Source organism: Uranotaenia lowii, chromosome 1, assembly GCF_029784155.1.
Source record: "Uranotaenia lowii strain MFRU-FL chromosome 1, ASM2978415v1, whole genome shotgun sequence".
Classification (NCBI taxonomy): Eukaryota; Metazoa; Arthropoda; class Insecta; order Diptera; family Culicidae; genus Uranotaenia; species Uranotaenia lowii.
Window position 1 is genome coordinate 160590840 of NC_073691.1, and position 27714 is coordinate 160618553.

The 27714-nt window shown below is 37.9% G+C and overlaps 2 protein-coding genes across 2 annotated transcripts in view; one reads left to right on the forward strand and one right to left on the reverse strand.

Moving 5' to 3' along the window:
• LOC129740700 (autophagy-related protein 2 homolog A) overlaps positions 1-1169 on the forward strand; it is a 74215-nt gene extending 73046 nt beyond the window's left edge. Inside the window, exon 12 of the mRNA XM_055732463.1 lies at positions 70-1169. Within this exon, the coding sequence (XP_055588438.1) occupies positions 70-300 (231 nt within the window). The 3' untranslated portion in view covers positions 301-1169. The remainder of the gene's footprint in view (positions 1-69) is intronic.
• On the reverse strand, positions 410-27708 carry LOC129740701 (uncharacterized). The gene is made up of 4 exons (XM_055732465.1): positions 27561-27708; positions 17029-17144; positions 1382-1801; positions 410-1313 (listed from the first exon to the last, which is right to left on the reverse strand). Exons 2-4 carry the CDS (start codon positions 17126-17128, stop codon positions 1204-1206), a joined length of 630 nt encoding a protein of 209 aa, XP_055588440.1. The 5' UTR covers positions 17129-17144; positions 27561-27708; the 3' UTR covers positions 410-1203.
• Between the last annotated feature and the right edge of the window lie 6 nt (positions 27709-27714).

Here is a 27714-nt window from a genome sequence, read left to right on the forward strand (position 1 = left end):
TGTATTCATCTATCTACATGGAATTTGTGATCAAAGGTAACTTTTACTCAAAACAAAAACCTTTTCTAGGGAATAAGTGAGACAGCCCACAATATAGTCGAGATTACAGCCCAGGAACACGATCAGAAGGGGTACTCTGGTGCGGTAGGAGCTGTCATGCGCCAGATTCCGCCCATCGTGGTGCAACCGATCGTGTTGGCTACGCAGGCTACCAGCAATGTGCTCGGTGGCGTCAAAAATCAGCTGGTCCCAGATGCCCGGGCCGAGGCACGAGAAAAGTACAAGGACGACGTTGAGTAGCAGTAGGGGGTCGGGGCCGAGAAATTGCAACATTTCTACTGCGCCCTGGAAGCAGGTTACTCTGATTTCCCTCAATATTTTCCTCCAAGAAAAAAGAAAATTTACTTATTAATTAAGTTATCAATTTAATTATTTCTTGACAATTTGTTACACAGTAGGTTGTACGTTTTATTTTAATGATACAATCGAAAAGAATTTAGCCATAATTAAGAAAAGGAATGCATTGCTGATAAATGCAGATCTAAAATTTACCTATTTATAGTTTGAGACAGCTAATAAACAAGTGTTTGGAAACGTTTTCAAGACTAACTTTTGTATCGTACGTCATTCTTTAAGAGTTTACTAGAACTGATCAAAGACAGTAGCTACTAGCTTGATTAAGTGGAATGAAAATATAATCTCTCTAATCACTTTATCCATCCTACGAATTGTACGTTCTTCTAAGCAGTTCGCCCATCTACTATTTTAGTACGTCTATGAATCAATAGATATGGTCAAGCCATTACTAGAATCAATATACTTCTTAAAATTTAAGCTCTTACATTACCTAAATATCGAAAACAAATTGATCGAATTGGATTGTTATCCGTTCATGGATGGACCGGAATGAGTCATATTTTCGCTGCGATGTGAACTGGGATTGTGGCACGATTTTACTGCGATCGGAGCGATCGGGGTATGGTTGTGGTGAATTTGGAAAGACCAACCGCATTGTTTGGCGGATGATGAGAAGAGAATACTACTATGGCTGCGTGACTGATGCAAGATGGAATATTTTTTAGCTAAGTTTAAAACCAACTCTGTATTCATAGCGTTCGAAAGTGAGTCAGAATGCTTTCGCAATAAATAAATCTTAATTCCTAAAATAAGTTATGTTCGATGCTTTCAGTGAAAGAAATCTTCTTAGTACGGTGAATTGCAGCAACAGTTCACAATCAGTTGATGTTCGTAGCAAGAGTTGGCGTACAAGATGCTGCAGTCTTCCTGCTGGCCACAGCTCCCATAACCGATTCCTGTAAAAGAACCAGAAGAAAGAAAGCATACAATTAAAAATCCCTTAAATCCGAAGTTCAGTACAAACCATTAACTCCAAAACCTCCACCAAAGCCTCCCCCGAAGCTGTTTGTTCCACAACAGCAACCATCGTGGAACACTTTGTAGTCGCAGTAGCTGTACACCGATGCGTCGCACAGTGGACAACCGGGGAGTGCTCGCCGTTGGGGTGCGAGCAGGGCGGATGCAACCGGTGCCGCCAATCTTTGCCCGATGGCCGCCACAGCCGGCGTTCTCAGGGTGTCCAGAACTCGGGTCACCAGTTTAAGGGTCGGATTGGCGGCGTCGTCTTCGGGTGAATCCATTTGCGGTTTCGTCATGTCTTTGCCAGGGGGTGGTTTGATCGTCGTCATCGTCACAGGGCTATCGGCCATTGCCGAGGCATCCGCAGAAACCAGTGCCTGAGGTAGCAGGTTTTGCTGGAAGCCAGGTAGTTGCAGAAATTGAACTGTTGGAAAAGGTGAGTGGAACGTTTTACATTTTCCTCCGATTTCAGTAGGTACTTTTATAAAATAGAAATTTTGAAATGTGTAATAATATGTAAGGATGTAAAATAATATGGTCAAATGAATGACATGGTTATTCAAAAAAAAAAAAAATAGTTAAAAAAATATTTACCGCAGCAAAAGGAAAGGATCGAAACCTCGCAGCTGCGGTGATATATAATTGTGTAAACTTTGTCAACATCGATATCGACCAACACATAACATAGAAACATCTAGAATATTCGATTTTAATTGACCTTATTCCTAATGGTGCTATGATTTTTAACTGTGCAAGAGAGCACAGCCGGTGTTGTGAAGGAAGACAAGAGTTGAAAAAACACTTAGATGGTTTTTCGAAATGGATGCCGAGCATCCTTTGCTGACCAGCAGCACCGAACAGATCCTAACGAGGGTGCTGGGGCCGGGGTGAAGGCTTTAAGCAGCCTTGGTCCGGGAGTCGTTCTATCGATGCGTTAGAACGAGCGCTGATTGTTTCAATAGTTTAACATCCAAACAAAAGAGACATCGAAATCTGGATTATGCGAAAAAAAATTATCAGAATCAAACGGTGTGAGTTTATTATTTAAAACTGCTCACGAGAATTGATGAATTGGTACATTTTTTTAAAAATTTTGTCACACAGGTTGTTTTGAAAACTTAGGGTAGAGATTCTGGTCACATCAGAAATATCTGATGTGCATTTGAATACGTAACTGTTCTTGCACATTTGATGCGTTGCCTACTCATAGGCGTTTAATGTATTCTATCCTCCAAGGAACATCTTTTGCATCCAATCCTGGAATATTACAGGTAGAACAATATCAAAATTTTATAAGAAACAATGAAAAAGGAATCCTAGAGTGTCTTAATTTTTATTTTGAATCTATATCATATTCTGATTCAAAATATTCGTTTAAGGTTCCGATGTCTTATTTCCAATTGCACATTGTTGTTTGAAAATAGCTTTTGTATTTCGATCTTGTATCCTCAATCTTAATTTGAATTCTTTATTCAAGATAAGAATTTGTGTATAGTTTCAGAATCTGAATGCTGAAGATGAAGTCAAGATCGAATTTCTGATTTCGGAATTCAGATTTAAGTTTTATTTAATTTTTTAATATTTTGTTTTAAAAATTTTATGCAGTTGAAATACATCAAGGAAAAAAAAGTTTTACATTGAGACGATTGATGAAACCAATTCAGGTTTAGAATACCTGAACCAGTGAAAACTGAAAATCCCTACAATTAAAATAATAAAAGGTTTAAAATTCAGATTCAGAATCCATTCCATCTGCATTCTGAATATAATTATAAAATTAGAATTCTGAATTTGAACCCATTTTCAATTTCAAATCTGGATTTTGAATCTGAACTCTGAATCGGCATTCTGAATTCTGAAATCTAGATTAACAATCTATTCTATTCAATTATGTTATTTGAAGAGGATTCTTTTATTCTGAATCCTTACTCTGAATCCTTATTCTGAATGTCAATTCTCATTTCTGAACATCTTCCTAATTCCGAATCTAATCTCTGTTTCTAAATGCTGAATAAGACGTCCAAATCTGAATTCTGAATCTTCATTTCTGAATCATCAACCCTGATTTTTGTATTTGGATTCTGTTTTTGCATTTTTTAATCTTATTTCACTGAATTCTAAATCCTAAAATCTGGATCTGAATAAGGAATCTTAATTGTAAATTTAGAATCTTATGTAAGAATCTGAATTCTTAATTATACAAATCATAATTATATCTGAATCTTGTTTCTATACATTATCAATGTTATTTTACAGTGTTTTCAACTGTTACTGTTTCCTTGCATTTGAATTCATACTATTGTTTGTAACTATTGTTAGCTTTTTAGACATATTTAAATTTAAATTTTTAATATTTCGGATTGTTGACCTAAATGTTGAATAAATATTTATATTTATTTCAAATTTGAATGCAGAATTATTTAAAAATTTCGGACCAGAAGTTAAAATCAAACTTTTTATTCTTATTAAATTTGAACATAAATAAACAAATTTCATACTTTGTATCTTAAAACGCGTAAAAATTCTTAAAGAATGTCTTTTTTGTTTGTCTGAGTTGTATATCTCATGAAACTTCAAACTATAACATTCACTCTAGAACTTCTTTTTTCAGCTTTAATCTAAAAATTCCAAAAGAGTTCTTTTCAATCATACACAAATAAATAGTAAATTAATTATTTTATGTCTTAAAAACGTTAACATTTTTAATGAATGGTTTTTTTTACAATTTTTTGTTTATTATGTTATGAATTTTCGAAATAGAAAATTTACTCTGGAACTCCGTCTTTCAGTTTCGGTCCTCAATTTTTCAAAAGAGCTTATCAGTTAAAATAATGTTTCCAACATTTTTCTTTGGAATTCCGATTTCTTAGCCGTTTGAATCCAAGCCGTTTGAAAATTATTTTGTTTTTCAATGTAAGAAAAAATATTCTTCGCAGATTCCCATAGAATGTGCTACGCACTATCGGAAACAATGGGAGCTCGGCCACGGATTTTTATACATCGATAGATTAAGTAGAATCAATTGATAACGGTTAAGGCTATAACACCCAACGTCCGCAGTTATTTGATGCTCAATCTTCAATCTCTTCTTTGGATAGTTTTTTGTTTTTTTTTTTCAACAATATTGAATATACAAAATAAATAAACATATTTTAATCAAACCCAGAATCCAAATTCGGAATCCGGAAAGGAAAAAAAATTACATCTAACGTCTGATGATGCCATTTAAAAAATCACGTGTTCATCTTCAAATTTCGACTCCATAACATCAAATTTCAATTGTGTGAGCTAATTCTATTTACCTATTTGTCGTCAATTTTAAACCTCTTCCCCTGGTTGACCTAACATGATCGTCGATCCAAAAGTCATTCATGAATGAAAATTAATTGTCTTCTGCTAATGGCTGAAGATGACATTTTTGACTGTCACGGCCTTTAGGTGAATGAACGTTGCGGATAGACGCGTATTACTTGGCCGTTGTGTGGGAGTTGTTTGGTTTTTTAATCACATAACTGATTTCAGCTATCAATTTGCTTGCACCCAGAAATGGAAGGACACAGAATTTTCTTGCGCACTAAATACAGATTTATCCGCATTTATATCAAACGATGACAGCCGTTATAAACACTTAAAGAAACATTAAAATGTTATAGTTTCCCATTACTTAAAACAAGGATCTAAATTCAAATAATCTCCATAATATCCGACATAACGCTTGTAGTTTAAAAAACTAAACTTAACCCAAACGAAGCGCAAAGCAAATGTCCTTGATGTTTTTTAACATTAGTATATTTGGACATTTTCTTGAAAAATGTTCTTCTTATCAAATGTATCGCCATGGGCCGGGCATTAGAAACGACTGTCCAGAGTTCACGTGTACTGGATAGCAAAACAAAGCTTGCTGAGCATTAAAAAGTTGAAAGAGGAAATTTTGGCGGGTGTTTTTTGTACATTCTACTGCTGAAGGCACGTGATACTGGTACGAGATTTTTGGATGCAATAATGAGCTTACATATTTGATTGAAAAATACAACTATAAGCCTTTGAGGTATTTATTGACTAGAATTGCAGTGGTTTTTAAAGTGCTGGGAGGCTTCGAGAGTCTACAAAAATATACAATGAACTAGATAGTTAACAGTGAATTGACTTCTTCAGCTGAATAACAATTTGGGCTGAGTGCTGAAAAACTATTGAACAGTTTTTCATAAATTCCAGGTTTTAAGAACAAACTATTTTCATATTTTTAGAATCCCTCATAGAGAAAGAAAAAATAATAAGATTCACAGTTTAAAGTTGAATGCTTCGATTTATACGCTTTGATAGCCGGAAATTGATAAGTTAATTGAATCTGAGATTTTTAGTTTTATAGATTTCAAATTCATTGGTAAATTTATAATTTTAGAGTTAAATTCCGTCATCAACGTGTTCAATTCTACCATCCAATTTTGAGAAGACTTATTGTAGACTTATTGTTTGGTACTGCGACTTCAAACAAATGATATCTTAAAATTTTAACATTGATCACTCTTCACAATAATTAATGACATGATTGTGTCCAAGAATAAGAACATTGAAATAAAATTCAAAATAATCGTTTTTCATGATTTTATAATGGTAACTTCGGTTAAGATGATTCGTGTTCGATAACTTAAAAAACTATTAGTGAAACTTTCAACATTTAAGAACAAGTATACAACCGAAAAATACTGAAAGTCGAGTTCGTTCGAGTTCGACGATTTATTTTTTTTATATTAAAGAAGATTGTAATTTATTTACCAACTTATAGTAGACTGCAATTTTTTTTTGTTTTCAAAAACATTTTAGATTCATTTTTGTTTCATATTTCTAGGAAATTTGTTCAAACTCCTGTGTTTCCGTAGAACTGTTAAAAAAATAAAAAATAAATCTTATGTAACTTTGCTCAGAAGTCAAAATTACTCGCAAGCATCGAAAAAGTTGATCATTTAGTCAGAAACTTTATTTTCAATATCTTTGTAACATTTTACTGTTTTTTTTTCTAACTTCTTTTCTAACTTTTCTAACAATGTGATTTGTGTTACCTTACGCTATCAAAAATTGATCCTTCATTTCATAACTTTTTAAGCATTCATAGAAAAATAATTGTGATTATTGAGCCCTTTAAAGAATAAAAATAATTTATCATTTTATGCATTATTTGGTGCAAATGTGTTGTGTTACTACTCTAAACAAATGATCATTCAATTCGTTTCTGAACAATTAAAGTTATAAAATAAAGATATTTAATTATTTTTTTTCATTTTTCTTGAATTTTCTAAAGAAATGAATTTCAGAATTGATAAAATCAATTCAATTGTTTCGAATCACTATTCTGAAAAATACAACAAATTCTACAACATCCTCTACCCTTAAAGTTCTATTTATTGGTCGATTTTTGAAAATTTGTAAAATCACCAGCACCTCCCCTCCCCTCCCTGAAAGGCGAGCTCCTGCCTGGCCACAGGTAGAAATGTTACAGGAATCAATTTAGACGGAATTTGTTTGAAATTGATTTGTTTACATTTGATTTGTCCCTTAGATCTCATCTGTCACATTACCTCGGCATCTAGCTTACGAGGATTAGGAAAAAATTGAATTTAAAGAAAACTGAATACTAATATTTTTTCTTATTCTATTGTACCTGAATATCTCGGAAGTGCATAAGTATGATTTAAAAAAAAATGGTCGGATATTGTACCTGAATATCTCGGAAGTGCATAAGTATGATTTAAAAAAAAAAATGGTCGGATAGTACTTTTTACAGGCTTTCAATAAGACCTTAAGTGCCATTTTGACTAAATGTACTGGAGTTTCCCATGGTGTTGGCTTCTGTACCACGTTTCTCAACGCAATTTGAGATATCCTGATGAATTTCGGTATTTCTTGATAAAATTTACTCTTTCTTGATTCAACCGATAAGCGGTTTAAGAGCACCTGTATCCGTGGTCTAAACAGCCGGTTTAGACCCAAATTTCGACCCGAGCAACCCCAAGCAACCAAAAGTCCCATAAAACAGGTACAGAAACGGTTACTCAGCCCCATCATTGATATGAAGTACGTTCTATGCAGCTCAAAATTTAAGTTCTTATTGATACTTATTGATAATTTAAAAATTAAAAAATGAGCAAAAAATCTCTCTCTATCTCAACTGAACCATTGGCTTCGGTTCATATCACCTTCTCTTGATTATTTACTGTGTTCTGTACCGGTGCCGCCATGATGTCACGCGCCGGTTTTCAAACTCGACAAATTGCTCAATTGCTTCTTTCCTATATTTCCTACATATATCCCATCAGAATGGTCACTCAATTACTAAATTACTAATTGAAAAAAACTTGCCTGGCTTGATGATCGAACCCCGACCTTCGTGGTGAGAATCGAACATGCTACCACAAGACCACGCATAGATGTTGTTCTAACTGAAACTAAAACTCGAAGTGGTGATTTGATTTCGAAAGCACATCAATGCACATTTTGTGACTTACCAAATCCCGTTTTGAGCACTTTTTTACCTTTTATGTGACTTTCCAAATCCCGTATTGAGCACTTTTGTCCCCTTTATGTGACTTAAGTTCCGTATAGAGTACGTATAGATCACTTTTGCAACTTTCAAGTTCGTTAATGAGTACATATAGTTCACTCATGGGAATTGGGCAAAACAAGTCACATACAACGTACATATTAATCACTATTGCAACTTTCAAGTTCATTAATGAGTACATAAAGTTCACTAAAGGGAATTAGGCAGTTGATTCTCTTTGTCAGCCAATATGTAACATTCAATGCCTTCATACAAGTAAAAGACTTTTGGTTGCTTGGGACCAGTTTCAACTCAACTTTTTTTAGAGCTGGTATAAGGGTTGATCCAAAACTGATGAGATTTGGATCCAATTTGACGAAGTTCTAAACCGTTTGACAGTTAATGGAACACGAGTGCATTTGCCAGTTTTTTCATTGGATCGGATCTAATTTCTTTGGTTCAATTCTTGTATAAATTAGACCCAAGAATGGACCACGAATGAAGATTCCCTAAGTAATAAAGTGTTTAGACCACAAATCGGGCAAATGCAACAAGAGATTCTTTCAGTAAACAAATAACTCAGTGAACAAAAACGATCCAGAAATGATATGTTAATTTAACTTTTCAAGTAATCTTCCTTTATTGAGACTGTTGAGGCCAACTGTACATCCGTCGACCCTTCGAACAGCTACGGCTCTGTAGACCAAAAGAACTGGCAACACTTAACCACCCTTCCTGGAACTACTGACATGACTGGATGAACGGATGTAAAGAAAACGGTCAGTAGACAACGTGACTCAGAAAAGGCGGCGAAGTAGTTACATTTTAAGAGTTTGTGAATTTGATAAGGACACTTTAATGTAAGTTTACACAGATTTTCCTTTATACATCCTTTAAAAAAAACACTTAAAATAAAATTTGTTTACAGCTTTTAAGCTGATTGAATCTGCTGAAAAGGAGTGTTTTTACTTCGTCCAAATTAAACCCCTGTTGTGAGGTTATACCGCAACATTCTTAAAAGATTAAAATCTACGAAGAAATCAAATCCGATATCGTGAAAAATGCCGCCAAAGGCCGTCAAGACATTTAGCTGTAGCCTCTGCAAGGATCCGGACAACAACCATATGGTACAATGCGACCGATGCCAATCTTGGTATCATTACCAATGTGTGGGTGTTGGTGATTCTGTGGCGGACCGAAGTTGGCTTTGTCCAAGTTGTGACAAAAACAGTACCACCAAGGCAATTGAAACGCTAAAGACGAATAAATCCAGATCCCAATTGTCTAGAGCCAGTACTTCGAATTCCGCGAGAGCCGCAAAGGCGGCCCTAGAATTGCAGCAACTCCAAGAACAAAAACAACTGGAGCTACAGCGCATTCAGGAGGAAACCATTCGAGCTGAGAAGGAAGTTGCTCTGGCAAAGACTCGCCTGGAGCTCGAGAAACAACAACGTGAGAAGGAAGCAGAACTCGAGCGGAAGCGCCTGGATGATGAGCGAAAACGTCAGGAAGCAGAGCAGGAATTTGAGCAGCTGAAACTCAAACAGGATAAAATCCGTCAGGAAGCTTTGAGAAAGCTAGAGGAAAAATTCCTAGCTGAAAAATATCGCATTCTTAATGCTCAGCTTGACGAGGACTGCAGTCGCAAAAGCGATTATAGTGATTGTAGCGGAAGAAGAACGAAGCAATGGGTAGAGGACTTGTTAGATAACCATGAAGTAGCCATCCATGAGGAAAAACCGAGTGAAGGTAATCCTAAACGTTGTAGGGAACCACTCGATGCACCTAAACAACCACTCAACTCGACTGAACTAGTTAATCCCAATAGAAATCCAAGGAACCTAATAGGAAATGAGATCGCCAGCAGAAATTTCGAATTTCCCGTCGAAAGTCCCATTCGAGGGGAGCAAAATCTGGTCACGGTTCCTCAAGCAGTTGATAGACAGGGGAACGAGCAACGTGCGCAGAGAGAAAGCGAATTGCAGAATTATCCATCTAATCTACACATCCCGTCAGGTTTCAACACTTTGACCAGTAATCAACTGGCTGCTCGATCAGTGTTTTCAAAGGAGCTACCGACGTTTGCTGGTAACCCGGAGGAGTGGCCGCTTTTCTACAGCAGCTATCTGACCGGAACAAGAGAGTGCGGCCTCACTAACGCAGAAAATTTAATCCGTCTTCAGCGATGCCTTAAAGGCGAAGCCTTAGAAGCAGTACGTAGCAGTTTGCTAATTCCGGAAACAGTCCCTTGTGCCATTGAAACTCTGGAAACGTGCTACGGTAGACCGGACGTATTGATAAATGCACTTCTAATCAAGATCCGAAACACTCCTGCTCCAAAGGAAGGCCGGTTAGAGTCCCTGATTGCTTACGGGCTAGCCATAAAAAACTTCTGCAATCATATACTTGCAGCGAATCTCAAAGAACACTTTACAAACCCCACGTTGCTTCAGGAGTTAGTGGAAAAGCTTCCTACGGATACTAAAATGAAATGGGCGGACTACATGGAACTCACAGGTGAGAAGAGCTTGGATTGTTTCGGAAGATTTATGCACGAAGTTGTAAGAAAGGCGATCACGGTGACCTCTTACAACCCTCAGACAGTGACCAAACCAGCAAGAGGAGAAGACCCAAGATCCAAAGGTGGCATGAAGTTCAGAGGGTACCTCAATCTTCATAGCGAAGCTCGAGCGTCTGATGCAAATGACAAAGATGATCAGCACCATTTCCAGAAGATATGCAAAGTATGCGGAAAGCCAGGTCACACATTGGACAGATGCGGTAAGTTCGAAACCTTTTCTATCGATGAACGCTTGAAGGCAATCCGGATTCATAACCTCTGTAAGAGTTGCCTTAAAAACCACTTGCCATGGCCGTGTCGCCGCCCTAAAGATTGCACGTATGAAGGTTGCCGTCTCCGTCACCACCCTCTACTCCACTCATCTCCTCCTGAAGGACGAACAAATCCTAGTCCCAATAATTTTCATCGTGCTGATCGTACTGCAATTTACCGAATCATTCCCGTCACAGTACACAATGGATCACTATCCATACCTACCTTCGCTCTCCTTGATGAAGCCTCCGAGGTTACTATGATCGAACAGAACCTCGCTGATAATTTGAATCTCAAAGGTAGCATAGCACCACTCCACTTACAATGGACGAGCAATGTTTCTCGTGTGGAAGAAAATTCTCGTACAACCGACATACTGATTTCTGGGCAAAATAAGTCGAAGTGTCATTGCTTGAAAAACGCGAGAACAGTTGAGGTTTTAGAACTCCCGGTCCAGACCATTCGCCGTCAGGAACTCGACAAATATCCACATCTTAGAGGCTTACCCATAGCCGACTACGAACACGCACGACCACAATTGCTAATCGGTCTTGAGAATATCCATCTTGCAACACCTCTGAAAATCTGCGAAGGACCACGTGGGCAACCTATAGCCACAAAGACCCGCCTTGGATGGTGTATCTACGGCGGCATTTCGTACAACAGAACTCGTGAATCATACCAACAGCTTTTCCATGGTAGCGTTCAAACCGAAGACGAGAAACTACACGAAGTGATCAAACAGCATGTCGTTATAGACAACCTGGGAATCCTAAACACAGGAGTAGCACTCGAGTCTGACGAAGATAAGCGCGCACGAGAAATATTGAAAACTACCACCCGCAGAATTTCTGGAAGATTTGAGACAGGGATTTTATGGAAAAGCGACACCGTTATCTTTCCGGATGGGTTTGCTATGGCACTAAGTCGATTAAATAGTCTAGAAAAGAAAATTTATAAAAATCCGGAATTGGCAAATCGCGTACAGAAACAAATTAATGAATATCTAGAAAAGGGATATGCTCACAAAACATCTTACGAAGAGTTGAATTCTGGAGACCCGAAATGAGTCTGGTATCTGCCACTAGGCATCGTTGTTAGTCCCAAAAAACCAGAAAAGCTGCGACTAATCTGGGATGCCTCTTCGAAAGTTCGGAACGTATCATTCAATTCAATGGTTCTTAAGGGACCAGATCTACTCACGTCATTACCGGCAATTCTCTTTAGATTCCGCTCGAGAAAGGTGGCAATATGTGGTGATTTGAAAGAGATGTTCCACCAGATAAAAATTCGAAAGGAAGACCGGTCCGCTCAGAGATTTTTGTGGAGAGAGAATCCGTCCGCTAAACCGGAAGTCTACACTATGGACGTTGTAACTTTCGGTTCTGCCTGCTCACCTTGTTCAGCGCAGTACATCAAAAACCGGAACGCTAATGACTACAAGGAGGAATTTCCAGAAGCAGCCGAGGCCATCATCAACGGCCATTACGTTGACGATTATTTAGACAGCAAAGATTCAGAACAGGAAATAATCAGTCTGATCAACGATATTCGGTTCGTACACCAGCAAGGTGGGTTTGAAATTCGAAACTTTAGATCTAATTCTCCATACGTTTTGAATGTGATCGGTGAGAAAGTTCTTCCTCCGAAAGATTTGGGCCTATTCCCGAAAGAAATTGAATCAGTTTTAGGTATTCAATGGCTGCCAGCAAAAGACATGTTCACTTTTTCATTGAACCTAATGAACATCGACACCGAACTGATTGATGGGACGATTCGTCCTACAAAGCGTCAAATATTACGCATCATAATGACCATTTACGACCCACTCGGTCTGCTGGCTGCATTCATTATACAAGGAAAGATAATTATACAAAAACTATGGAAAACTGGTTGTAATTGGGATGACGAAGTTAACGATGAAATATTCTCGGACTGGAAACGCTGGACCAACTTGTTCTCGGGGCTGGGTAGCATCCATATACCAAGACCATATTTTGGCACGACTATTCCAGAATTGTGCAAACCAATCCAATTGCATGTGCTCGTTGACGCAAGCGAAGAAGCATATGCTTGCGTCGCGTATTTTCGCTACATCGACAGAGGCATAATTCGTTGTTCTCTTGTGGGTGCAAAATCCAAGGTTGCTCCTGTTAAAACCCTTTCCATACCAAGGCTCGAACTGCAATCAGCTGTGTTGGGAACACGTCTAGCGGAGTTCATACTCAAAAATCATCAAATACCAATCACTGAAAAGTTTTTTTGGACCGATTCGGCAACAGTGCTGCACTGGATCCACTCAGATACACGCAAGTATCATTCATACGTGGCGTGTAGAATAGGAGAAATCTTGACCTCTACGAACACCAAGGAATGGAGGTGGGTACCTTCTCGCAGAAACGTTGCCGACGAAGCCACCAAGTGGGGTTGTGGCCCGTGCTTTGAAGCAGACAGCAGATGGCTCCTTGGACCAGACTTCTTATGGGGCTCCGAAGATTCGTGGCCTGAGCAAAAATGGAAACCAGCTAAGGTAACTGAAGAGTTGCGATCTAGTTACTTTCACAAAATGCTGATTGTGGAAGAAATAATCGACGTCAACCGCTTCCACAAGTGGGAGAGAATGTTACGAACAATCGCCTATGCATTCCGTTTCGGGACACCCCGAGGTAACAGCAACACTACAATCGAACCGAAGTCCTTAGAGCTCCTTGATCAGAAGTATCTACGTAAAGCCGAGACGGTACTGCTGCAGATCATCCAACGAGAATCGTTCCCGGAGGAAATAATTGTACTTCAAAGAAAGCCTGCGGGGGTGGTGCCGATCACCAGTCCGCTATATAAATTGTCAGCTTACATCGATGAGGAGGGATTGGTCAGAATGGACGGTCGTATCGGCGCCGCCCCCAACTTGCCGATCGAAGCTAAGTGTCCTATAATTCTTGCCAAAAACCATCCTATAACGTTCCTTCTTATAGACTCGTACCATCGCCGCTACTTGCATCGGAATGCAGAGACCGTTTTCAACGAGATTCGTCAGCGCTTCTACATACCAGGGCTACGAAAGCTGATACGCACTGTAGGCTCCCGCTGTCAATGGTGCAAAGTCTACGGCAGCGTTCCGACTCAACCGAAGATGGCTCCTCTTCCTAAGGCTCGGCTAACAGCATTCTTGCGGCCTTTCACATTCACTGGTCTGGATTACTTTGGCCCAATTCTGGTGAAAGTTGGACGTTCCCATGTAAAGCGCTGGGTAGCCCTCTTTACATGCTTCACGACACGGGCTATTCACATGGAGGTGGCCCACAGCCTTTCAACAGTTTCCTGCAAGCTATGCATCCGCCGCTTTATAGCGCGACGAGGAGCGCCCGCTGAAATATATTCGGATAACGGCACCAATTTCAGGGGCGCCGCTAACGAACTACAAAAACAACTTCTTGAAGTCAACCAGGGGTGCGCAGAAACGTTCACTAACACAAATACAAATTGGTTCTTCAACCCGCCAGCAGCGCCACATACCGGTGGCGTGTGGGAGCGTCTGGTACGGTCCGTTAAAACAGCATTAGAGGCCCTACACGATGTGCCTAGAGTTCCTGATGACGAAACATTCGAAACAATCATCCTTGAAGCGGAAAGTATGATAAACAGTCGACCGCTAACGTACCTACCACTCGACGGGGCCACAGATGAGGCACTGACTCCTAATCATTTTTTGCTTGGTAGCTCAACCGGAGTCAAGCAACCACCGCAAGATTCTACTAGTGCCCTGGAGTGCTTACGCAGTAACTGGAAACTAGCTCAGCATATTTTAGACGGGTTTTGGAGAAGATGGATTAGGGAATATCTTCCAACCATCGCCAGACGCACCAAGTGGTTTAACAATACTAAACCCCTCGAAGTAGGCGACTTAGTTTTCGTGGTAGATGACAAACGTCGCAACAGCTGGGTTCGTGGTCAGATTGTAGAAGTCGTCCTTGGGAAGGACAAGGTTGCCAGACAGGCCGTGGTTCAAACTAGCTCCGGGAAGGTTCGCCGAGCTGCGGCTAACCTGGCTGTAATCGACGTCTTGAACAAGCGTAAGGACGAGTCTGGTAATAGTGCAACACCGTCTTACGGAGGGGAGAATGTTGAGGCCAACTGTACATCCGTCGACCCTTCGAACAGCTACGGCTCTGTAGACCAAAAGAACTGGCAACACTTAACCACCCTTCCTGGAACTACTGACATGACTGGGTGAACGGATGTAAAGAAAACGGTCAGTAGACAACGTGACTCAGAAAAGGCGGCGAAGTAGTTACATTTGAAGAGTTTGTGAATTTGATAAGGACACTTTAATGTAAGTTTACACAGATTTTCCTTTATACATCCTTTAAAAAAAACACTTAAAATAAAATTTGTTTACAGCTTTTAAGCTGATTGAATCTGCTGAAAAGGAGTGTTTTTACTTCGTCCAAATTAAACCCCTGTTGTGAGGTTATACCGCAACAGAGACCGATGTTACAAAAAGCAGATCGCTTAAATACAATTTTTGTATCCCCATCAGGGCCCGGGGCAATTTTTATCGGAGGCCCTTACGAATCGAATATTTTTCCATACGAATTCCATCCCAGAAAATATAAATTTTTTTAAACATACAATAAAACTGGAAATAAGTTCAGTATATTGCCTTCAAATTACCATTATAACTGAGTAGAACTGCATCGAAAGTTTTTCGGGTCAGAGATGATTTGTATAATATTTTAAAAGAATCACTCTTTTTATGGAAAGGGAGCCCCAATACAAATCAACTTAAAATGGGACACAACTCGAACAAATTTTAGTAGATTTGCTTAAAAAAAATGATTAACGAGCACGAACAAGTTGAGGACGTGTACATTCATAACGATTATTCAACTTAAAGGTACCGTAAAATGGGGGAACTTTGATCACCGAGGTAACTTTGATCAACATGAAATTTTTGCAGATAATCATCATTAGCTTCTGAAGTTAAAATATCTGAAAACGTTTTCTACGTTTGAAAGCCTATAAATTTTGTATCAAATAGGCTAAATTTGGTTTGTAGTTGGAGATTTTTTTTATATTACTTAAAATGTAGTTTTAAAGTTTTCAAATATCTGTTTTTTCGAAGACTCACAAACAAACACCTCTTCTGATAAAATGATAGCATTTAGAAGCAAACGGGTTGTTTTATATGAAAGTTTAACTTTTTTCTTTTGTATAAATATAGTTAGAGAGTTATTTTTATAGTCATCATATGATTAAAATATATGATTAAAATATTAAATGATATTTAAAAAAACGAACATTTTCTATGAGAAAGCCTGTATACAACAAACGGCTAAAACCCATTTGATAGGTTAAGTTTGAATAAAAAAAAATATAAGAACAGTGGGAGGACCTAGGGAACTGCATGATGGTAAAATTTCATTTGATTTTGAGGCCAAAAAATATTGAGAAATGTCTATAATTTTTGCCCCTAAATGTATGCACCAACATTGTCCATCTTTTGAGTATATTTGTTTTTGAAAGAAAACGTTAAAAAATTCAAATAAGTCCAAACAAAAAATTACTGTTCTTGATGTCTTAAGCCTTTTGAATTAAAAATAAAAAAAAGTTATCAATGTTCTCCCAGTTTACGGTAAGATGAAGTTTACCAGGTCAGTTAGTCGATTATATTTTTTCTAGGGATATGTTACAAGTGAGATTAACGCAAACCTAATGAACTTAAAGTAACCATTGAATGTTGAAACGGTTTTGCTACTTCCACCCTCAGAAATCGGGAAACAAACTTGGGAGTGCTCGAAAAAGGAAGTTTCTACTTTCGCCAAAAAGAACAACGAGAGCCGACTCATACCTACATAAGTTGTCACCTTTTTAATGGCCACTGCTAACTGAATGCATTTCGAACGATCAACTGGCTGACCATGACAAAATTGGGAGCCACCAGCAGCAGCAGTTTGAAACCTATAGAGTCGCAACGTCATAAATCCCCCCGTCTGTCTTTGGTTTGTAGGATAAATCTTGCGTCACTCCGGGGGATTCGCGTCACTAGAACCAAAAACAGGCTTTGAGGTCAAATCGGTGCCGTTTGGGTGTTGTTATCTTCATGAACGTATGGTTAGGTGGCTTCATGTGAAAAGATTTTTTAATTCTTCAAAAACAACAACAAAAATAAAAAAAAAGATATAAATAGATAATTTTTTGTTCGGGCTAAGCCCTTTCGGATGGAGACTTCGAATTCTAATCGCGGGGATGATGATAACATCCGAAAGATTATATTTACCGATATTATCAATAGTTGGTATCGTGGCGCATGTCGGATTCAACGCGATTAGTGTGAGCAGAACCAGACAGCAGCAGGTGCAGCGGCTTGATGTTGTCATACTGGAAAAAATATCTCTGAAAAAAAAAACAAGATATTGTTAACGTTTTTGTATTTTTAAAGAACTTTTTTTTAAAAAGGGCTTGATTGTTTTAACGGTTTCTCGTGCAAAATAAGAAAAAAAATATCTTGAAGCATTGATATTATACTGTGATCAGTATCTTTTTTTCTTCTAAACTTTGCTGATATAATGCTGTGAATCTAGAAGTATGAATACAACTGAAACCTGTGTTAAGAACTTCTTTTCCTTATAAGCTATTTTCCCTTTTAAACGGTTTCTTAATTTCAAAGTTCTTGAAAGAAAATCTGAATTCTGTCTTCAGTATTTTCTTACTTTATTTCTATTCTCTGAATTCAAATTCAAATATCTGCTCAGAAAAATACTGATTTTTTCTAATGATACTTGGATTCAGCGTTGTTTCTACCTTCCGCTGTGAGATCGATTTTATGAATTTCATGACAAAAAAAAATTGTAGAATGTAGAAATAAAGAATAGAGAAAAAATCCATCTAAAACTCTTCGAAAATTGTGCTATTGGTGTTTCAATATTCGACTAAGGTCGAGTGCAGGGATGAGCAACCCGCGGCCCTCGAGACATGTTTGTGCGGCCCGCGAAGCTTATCTCAAATTAAATTTAATTCACGGTTTTGTTCTACGATAGATTGTTAATTATCAATAAATAGCAGTCTCTACTAAACCCAAAAAATGATACATCAACAACTTGATCATATATGCACGTCACTTATTTGCAGTTCCATTTGTCCCATAATCATAAAGTTTGTTGACTTTTTTGTAGGATTTAAGCTTTTATTGAGTTCTTTTTAAAGGCATGGATGCAAAAAGTTTGTAATGATTACTCAGGGGAACAGCAGTTTTGCTGCCTATGTTTCAAAAACAGATTTCGAAAGATTTTGAATCCTGAATTCAAAACATTTCACAGATGTTATTTATCACTTCTACATAGTTTCGGTGATACGGCGTGTAGAAATTTTTAAGTTGATCAGTTTTGGGTTAAATCGTTCTTTTATAACTGATAAACTAATAAACCTGTACAAAAAAATGAATTCTACAATTCATAGGAATTACAAAAAAAAAGATATTAAAACTTATACTGGCATGATTACAGAAAGTCATTGATTGAATATTGGATATTAAAGATTTTAATTCATTCAACAGCTTTGTTGAAGACTGTGAAATGAGTTGACTTATGGTCTTAAAATTATCAAAGATTCGATTTAGTTTATTTTTTCTTTAAAATTTCGTCAAAATTCCTGTTTTTTGCAGGTTTGAAAAGAAAAACAGCAAGACTCTATCTTCAGTCGTGCTAACGAACAGAAGTTTTTCTTGATTGCTCTTGACTGGTGAACAGGGTTGCCAATATATTTTTTTCAAAAATCAGGGACCTGGCGAAATGAAAACCAGGCAAAATCAGGCTACGTTAAAGTAACGGAAATTTCGCTCAAAGTGATGACCTTCTTTTGGTTATCGCTCCATATTTTCACTCTAACACTCTAATGTGTGTTGTGAGCCTACTTGGTTGAATAATTCTACTGCATCAAGCAATCGAAAGAATACATTTAAATCCCTTTTTTAAATAAGAATTAACGGGACTCTTTCGATTGCTTTGATTCAACCACATTTTGACTTTTTCACATCAGCTATGGTACCTGCTCCAGTTCCTTACTATCCATTTTTCATGACATTCGCAAACATTAGGAAAAATCAGGCATATTTTAAAAAATCAGGGAAATTTAATGGCTTATCAGGATGTCAGGCAGAGCCTCGAAAAATCAGGCAATACCTGAAAAATCAGGCACATTGGCATTTCGGCTGGTGAACAATTCCTTTTGTCACACGATTTCAAGATGTGAAAATGGCAAGTTCTAATAATCCTGGTTAACGAAAAACGTCCAATTCGAATAAGGCAGTATCTGATATCCGATATCGTATTCCGGACCATTTTTGGTAATCGCGGAATCCAAGGATGAAACTAATCTGGCTTCTACCACCTTTTTTTTGTAATTTCTTCATTTGAAACGGCTCGTACCTTTAGGCTTTAAGAAGCCAAACTCGTTTTGTTTGATTACAATTGTGTGCTTATATCTAGTTCACTTTTAAAGAAAAAAGAAGAGAGATAGGGAAATATGAAAATAAAAAGAATTATAGACGAAGATCAATAGCTTTTAGGAAAAGGTATATTTCAAACATGTAGTCCAAGTCTATGACAGCCAGCACATCTCCCACTGGAACATAGGGTGGTTTTCCTCGGGCCCGAAGGGAGTCTATCAAATTCAAATTCACTGCCGCAGCAAAAAACGTTGTAAGTTTTGCAAATCACTTGAGGTTTCTGAGGAGTCTAGTGTGATGCACAGTCGCCAACTTGCATTAACTGCAACGGTTCTCATAGAGCCGACGATATCAAAAATTGCCCCAAAGCTAAACAACAGAAAGAAAACGAACGCAAAAGGAACGAAACATTCTCTCAAGGACGCGATTGGTTCTGGACGATGGTTCAGCAACCTCAAAATGTCAACGATGAGAATCAAAACGATCAAACTGTTGCGATTCCCACAACCACACAACAACCTGCAAAACGCAAGTGTATTTCGCACAGTGACAGCGAAGGATAAGTTTTGCCCGTTCTTGATGTCGAAATTCAAGACCAAATCCATGATGTCATCCAATCCAGTATCTGCTCTCAAGCTATTTCCCAAGCCATCGCTGATGTCTTAGACGCAGAAGAAGTGAATCCTGAGGGAGCAGAAGAGGCTTTGAGGGAGGCCCTGTCGGGTGTCATCTCCCAGAATATATTATGCATGCAGAAAAAAATCCAAAATATGAGCGCTAATAATCATAGCAGCTGTGCCTACTAGCGACACGTCGCGACGTTGAAAATAATAACGACGCAGCGCGAGTTTCCTAGGAGATTTGAAGCATGCGATGGATGGCCTAAGAAAATGTACCGTAGTAAATAACAAAAACAAAGTTTGAGAATTACATCGAAATCGCCTACTGAACTGAAAAAAGAAAAACAAACCTGCGAATGACAGAAATCCCGCTAGTAAAAAAGCGTCGCTAGTCCTACTGTCGCCATTCGGTTTGGTGCTATACACATAATACAATCGTTTATGAACACTCTTCGTTTATAATATGTAGGGTTTAGGATCAATCATGTTAGCTTAGTTTTAGCTAGATCAGGAGGCTGCGGATTCCACCATTGTAATCGCGTCAGAATAACCTCGAGACGTCCAACAATAAACACGTCAAACCACTTTCCAAGAGTTTTACCTACTTATCATCGGCATCCTGCAAATAATTCACGAAGAACACGTCACCGCAAGGAACGCCCCTTCAGATCCTACAATGGAACTGTAGAGGGGCTGTCAGCAAAATGGCAAGTATCAAACATCTTTTCAATACCTCAAACTCCTCGATCCTCGAATACAAACAGTTGGGTGTAAGATCAACTGCGAACTTGGTGCGATGACATTTTTATCTATCTATACATCCATCCACACTCAACGATCCCCGAAAGTGAATTTGAGAACTTCTTCGATTCAATTCCACAATCATGAATCTTCACGGGTGACTGGAATGCCAAACACGGACTATGGGGAAACAATAAGAGTGATCAGAGAGGCGAAGTGTTAGCAGCAGCAATCGACGAATCCCATTTAGTGGTGATCAATGACGGAAGTTACACTAGAATTGACCCACACAATTGTTATAACAATCGTTTCTTTTTTTTTTTTTTTGTAAATTATTTATTTGAAACGGCTCATACCTTTAGGCTTTAAGGAGCCAAACTCGTTTTGTTTGATTACAATTGTGTACTTAGATCTAGTTCACTTTTTTTTTTTTTGAAGAAAAAGAAAGATAGAAAGGGAAATATGAAAATAAAAAGAATTATAGTCGAAGATCGATAGCTTTTAGGAAAAGGTATATCTCGAACATATAGTCCAAGTCCATCATACCTAATACATCCCTCACTGGAACGTCGGGTGGTTTTCCTCGGGCCCGAAGGAACAATCGTTTCTTCAAACATCAGTTTAAACTTCGACTGGCGGACACTAGACGATGCATTTGGAAGTGACCACATACCGATCGTTTTCGGGTTCACTCAGGTTAGAGCATTCTGTACCGGTACCGGTGATAAACTACGGAAAGACTGACTGGGAAAAATTTTGTGACGAAGTCTCAAGCCTAGTCCACACTAGGAGATGATTCGTCTCGAGACGGTCTCAGCGTCTCCCATTTTCTTCGGGAGACACTGAGACCGTCTCAGGTTTCCAACAACAACAAAGTTCGTCTCATAACAAACATCGCAGTTCATGTTGCCTAGTGTGGACTATTTAGGCTTCAGGTAGAATCCAATTGTCTACTCACGACGCAAATTATGACGACTTTGTCCGAATACTTTTGGATAGTTTACGCGAAGCCACCTATCGACCCCAAAGTAGAAGTCAAAAAATCAAAATCCCTCAGCCTTTTTGGGACTCGGAGCTGACCAATGTGTGTGCTTTACGAAGATCAAAGTTTAAGACTTGGCGTAGAACTTTGTGTTATGAGGACTATGTGGAGTACTTAAACGCAGAAGCTGATTTTAAAAGATTGGTTAAGCAGAAAAAAACGTGACTCCTGGAAAAAACTTTGTGACACCTTTGATTCATCTACAACTATTTCTGAGTTCTGGAAACTGGAAGAAATTTAAAGGAAGACACGTTCAAAACAACGGCGAACTCCGAGATGAAGAAAAAATAAATCAATTTATGGACTAATAGATTTGCTGGTTGTTAAACAGATAATGTGATTTTCCTATGAAAAAAAACGTCCAAAATTCTATAGAAATCGCGGTTCATGCCTGAAATATTGCACCTCGCGTAACTTTTGATCTCATCGATAGAACCTTTCGAAAAATTCAGACATGCTAGCTTCATATCTCAACAATCACTGTGCAAATTTTCAATAAAAAATGTTGCGTAGTTTCAGAGATATTGCAGTTTGAATGAGAAAAGTCCAAAAAGTCCGATTTTCGTAGAATTACTGTTTCTCAGGCTACACAAACTCCAGAAAGCTAAAATTTTGTGTTATAATAGTGTGATAGTTGATCTATCTAACGCAAAAAATTTGATCAAAAAATATCATCAGAGTAAAAAGCTATGGAAGTTCAAAGTCGAAGTGACAGTGCGCTTGCTTCCAATTTCTATACAATTATGAACGGTACTGTATGTCTGGTCTCTCCTTTCCAGATTGCATGCTGCAGCTGTGAATGTCAGTCTAATACCATGTTTAAACTGTCGGATCTGGAAACGGTTATACACAAAAGGAAAAACACTCCCCAGGAATCGACGGGATTTGCTACTCAGTCATTGAACAGCTACCGATCAATGCCAAAAGAAATTGCTTTATATCTACAATCGAATTTATCAATCTGATGAAATACCAGAACAATGGAAACAATTCAAATCGTTCCGATTTTTAAACCAGGCAAACCGCCTTCAGAAGTCTCTTCGTTCCGACCAATTCTAGCGTAACATTTCAAAAGGGCGAAACTGCCAAATGTAAACAAATCGAGTTAACGGTCATTCCGGATGAACGCGGTTGCACTTTACCTAATAAACGCGGTTTCATGTCAAAATCGCTTGAAACTTTCAAAAACTTGATAAAATTTAATTGGGCGAAACTTCATGTTGATGAATTTTCGTTGGAACGTGAAGTTACGCCTATTCAAAATGGGGTTAATTTTTCTAAATATTAAATAGGCGTAACTGAGTTGACCGTGTGTGATAAAACGGCCTAATTAGTTTTTGCGTGTAGGGCCAAAGGGCCTAGCTTCACAACCAAAACAAAAACGGCCGATCAATTGTGCGAAACTTGCAGGCGTAACTAGAATCGAAAACGAAAAAAGACGAAACTCGAAAATCTCTGAAATTTAGTGAAAAAAGTTAAAGTTCTTGATAACCAACGAACAATAAGTGAATATAATGCACATTTTTTGATTTTGTCGAAAAAAGTAGTCGATTTTCTAAATAGGATTTGATTAGATGTTCCGAAATTTCAAATGCGTTTTTCTCGATTCGAGCTAACTGCTAGTTTCGCCCTTATGAAATGTTACGCTAGAATTGCTTTCGCATCATGCCTACGAAAATGTTACGAAAACATGATAAATCGAATCGAATTGTTTATCGAACATAATAAGCTATTTCCAGACGAGTTATGCGGATTTCGGAAGGGTAAAGACGCTCTCCACCATCTTACGGACGAAATTCAACAAGGGTTCCAAAAAAACGAAAACCTTGTTGCATGTAGTATTTTTTTTTTGTTTCAATTATAGTCGTTTTAACATCATTATGGCATTCGCGACTTTATCAACGTTGCAGTTGGCGGATCGTTATTGAAAAACTTATCCGGTACAACTTTGTTCGATGTTTACTCTTGGGCTCGAACTCACTGACATCGGCTCAGGGGACAACAGACTTGCCAACTGAGCTATATCACGAGCCGCTGCATGTAGTATTGACATTCAAAGTGCATATGATAATGTCCGACCAAGGATATTAGCAGAACGGATGACCAATTTGGGAATAAGGCAATGTTTAGTAAAAGCTGTATACAATCTGGAGAACGAAAAATTCTAGCTACGTTAGATGGTCAAATATTAACGCAACGAACAACCTGGATTGGTCTACCATACGCATCACGAAATCGCAATAATGAAGAAGCCGTTAGAATAACACAACATGGAGTTGATAGTTTGGTAGAGGAAATACAAAATCTGGGACCAAATGTATCTGCTCCAAAATGCACATCAATCATCTTCACGAAACGCAGAAACATCACATCACAGGCTACTCCAATAAAGGTAGGAGAGTTAAGCTTGGAGTTTGAACGGTCGATGAAATTGCTTGGACTTATACTCACTACAACCTTATCATGGCGTCCCCACTTCCGGTATATGAAACATCGCTCGTCCGCATACATAAATTTCATGCGATCAGTAGCGGGACAATCCTATGGGGTGCCGATCCAGAAGCACTTTTAACGTTCTACAAATCATGTCTTCGGTCCATCATAGAATACGGAGCTATTTTCTTTTGCGGCTCTAGTCCCTCTGAATCCATTATCTTGGACCGCATTCAGTGGAATTGTATTCGTCTAGTTTTGGGATCTACTAAAACCACCCACACCGGATCTCTGGAGGTACTGAGTGGACTGATGCTATTGAACGCTAGGCGTAAAATGGCTGTGATGCGGTTTGTAGAAAAACGATACTCCTTTCAGAAATGGAATGAAACTTACTTCGGTTCCACCGTCGATAGCAACATGGTCAGTTGGATACGAAGAAACATTCTTCAATATAAAAATTACGCTGGTTTTGTAACTAACTTAGAAAATATTCCATGTTTCCAACAAGAGAGGTGGTTAAACCACAAACCGCTGAATATCGATTTCTCTATTCAAGCTAAGCTTACGGCAAGTGCAAACGCTGCAGATATTGTGTCGGAGATGGTAATTTCCAAATATTGCAACACTATCAAGTATGCTACCGATGCACACAGGGATAAACTATGAAAAAGGCGATCAAAACTATTTTCCGCCGAAACTATGCGTTTTAGACCTATAGTGTTTTGGAGCCAAATGACCAACATTGCAAGGGCTAAAAAATTAGTTTTTTGAAAAATTGATTAATCCACCTAGTACTGAGTTAGAAAAACTAACTTTTATAGTATTCATTTTAGAGCTGTATTGTCTGAGAAAAGTTTTTAGCTTGTACCAATTCTAGCAACTTTGCTAAAGAAGTCATAGCTGTAACGTTAATCGTTTCAAAGTTATGACAATTTTTAGAAAAATAACACCAATTTTCAGTTTTTTCAACATAACTTTTTTGCGCGTGATTTTTCCCATAAAATATGTTCTAGAGAGTTTTGAGAACAGGAAAGTTGTACACTTTTGCTGAATATACTGTATAGAAATTTTGAAGTTTGAACGAGATATCTTAAAAATACTTAACAAAAATAGTCATTTTGAACTGGTTATATCTCCTGAGTTCGGACGAGTTCGGTCACATATATTACAGTTTTGCAATTAGAAAAGTATAGCCTTTCAAATAATGTACAATTCAAAGTGGCGAAATGAAGCGTATTGTACAACAAGCGGAAAATAATGGCTCATCTCTAACGTTCCTGTGGGTTCCATCCTATAGAAACATCCCACTGAACGAATCTGCGGACCAATCGGCTAAGGATGCGTGTTCCAATGGAGATCCTGCGCCGCATCAATTTCACAGTATGGACATCCCGTATCCTGCTAAGCAACGAGCCATAACGTCATGGCAAATCGATTGGAACCGAGGAACAATGGGAAGATACTGTTATCAAATTCTCCCCAGAGTTTCTCTTGGCCCATGGTTTCAAAACTTAGGATTCAACCGGAAAACCGTCGTAATTCTTTCGAAGCTGACAAGCAACCATTCCAGACTTCCATCGCATCTGTATATAAACAACATTTTGGAAGACGACACTTGCGGATGTGGGTTGGGAGCAGCTACACCTAATCACGCTACACCTAACTTTGGAGAAGTATCGTGGAAGAAAGGGCCATCCCCGATTTGTATTTATTGCTCAAAAAGAAAAATATCAAAATATTTCAAGCTTTAGCTAATTTCATCGACAAGGCAAAAATTGATATTTAATGCTAAATAAAGTGAACACCAAGCTGGGTCAAAATATGGAAACAAGAGACCATTTAGTTTGTTAAATATAAAAAAAAATAGAAAAATAATATAAAATAACAAAAAGATTTGGGAAAGTTAGTCATTGAGTCAATAATTATTTGTATTTTACAGTTTTGTCAAAAAAGTACACAGATTGAAAAACTATTTTTTTTCCTAATTTTTAAAGTTATCTCGAAAACTAGAGTTGACAAAAAAAAACTAATTGAATTTGGATTCAGCGCCTCTGAAAAAAAAAAACAAAAAAAAACAACAAAAAAAACAAAAAAAAAAATAACTCAAAATCAGTTCTGAGTTTCCTCGAATCTTGGAAAATTGTGAAATCTGTTGTCTTGTGTTAAGTATGTGTGAAGCTATTTTAAACAATTTCATAGGCAAATCATGCCAAATATTATTAAATTGAGTCATTTTATTAAAAAATGAGCAATCCACATTACAAAAGTCATAAGATTTTCATGATTCAGCCATTTAAGACTATATGAAAGCGCATGGTTTGATGAGCATTTTTGCGGAAGACACCATTTGCCTGATTTGACCAAAAACTCATAAATTAAATTGTCTAATTTTCAAATGCATTATCACCAAAACTTAAGATAAAAAATCCTGTTCTCATTCAAAATGCATTCGTTATTACATTAAATATTTCTTGGAAAGGTCTTGGGAGTGTTATAAAAAACTTATTGATTTACAGCTTTCCTAGGTCTCAAAATAGTAAACAAAACCAACAAAAACTTTGCGGATGCACTCCATATTCCAATTAGGCTAAGAAACCTGCTCAAAGTGGAAAACCAAATACTTAACCAAAATGCTTCCTCTCTGCACCATGAACGTTTACTTACTATATTTGTTGAAACTTACTCTCCAAAAATTAATTCAATTTCATATGGGCCTCCCTTTCTATAAAAGGGAAGGCCTTGTTACTTCGTAGAAACAATTTCCGGCCCCAAAAACTTCTACAGGCCAGTTTTCACGTGTTCTGCTCAGAAGTTTCTGAGTCCATGTGTAATATTCAGACATAACGAGCCTTTTATGTATATTCGATAAAACTAGCTTTAATGCATTTGCGAGTGTCAGCTGTTTTACCTGAATTCCTCAACATTGTTAGTATGATTTAGGTGAAATGAGATGGCACATTCTTAAATAAATTTGGACAAAATACATCGCTTTGTGGTATCATAAAATTCAGTTTTTTTTTTCGCAGAATGACAGAAGTATTCCCTAGGTCCATAGAAGTTCCGAATTGGTACCATATGTAATCAGCCAGTCTTTAGAAACTACTACAAACCTTCAACCATTTGGTAGTTAAGTCAGACGACTAGAAGTGTTGGGTACATGATTTAAAGTCCCAGTAAACACAGTTCTAGAGTATTGAACCATTTAATTTCAGTTCTTATGTTAATGACAAACGAAGAATATTTGAAACTCAATTGTAATGTTATGAACTTCAGCAATTTGGATGCCCTAATTTAAAGAAGGATGAATAACTCGAAAGGTTAGCATCCGGGCAAACAAGCTCAATATTAAAATCTAGCATAATTGCATTCAGAACTCGGTAGGCATTTGATGAGCGGCAAAAGCTTCCATTTCCGGATTCAAAGAACCAATTTCTATCTCATAAAATAATCAATTGGATTTAGTCTAGTAGCACCAAAAATCCAACCTTCCAAGAATAACTTACACAAAACTGACCCCTGATACTCACCGAAAGGCTTCACCCACAATTAGAACGCCCAGTAAAACAGAGAAAAAAAAAATTAACCGTTTATTTGAACCCGTCGCGAAAGCACAAATCTTCTCGTACAACCACTCGTAGCGCGAATTCTCCTCGAACTAAAAGACCAACTAACTAATGGAGC

Bases quoted from the DNA above. Each gene is read 5' to 3' on its own strand.
- LOC129740701 (XM_055732465.1), bottom strand. From the start codon at position 17,128: ATGACAACATCAAGCCGCTGCACCTGCTGCTGTCTGGTTCTGCTCACA. The intron at 1,802-17,028 runs GTAAATATAATC...CTTTTCCAACAG, and splicing joins ACCAACTATTGATAATATCG to TTCAATTTCTGCAACTACCT. The intron at 1,314-1,381 runs GTTTGTACTGAA...GTTCTTTTACAG, and splicing joins TGGAGGTTTTGGAGTTAATG to GAATCGGTTATGGGAGCTGT.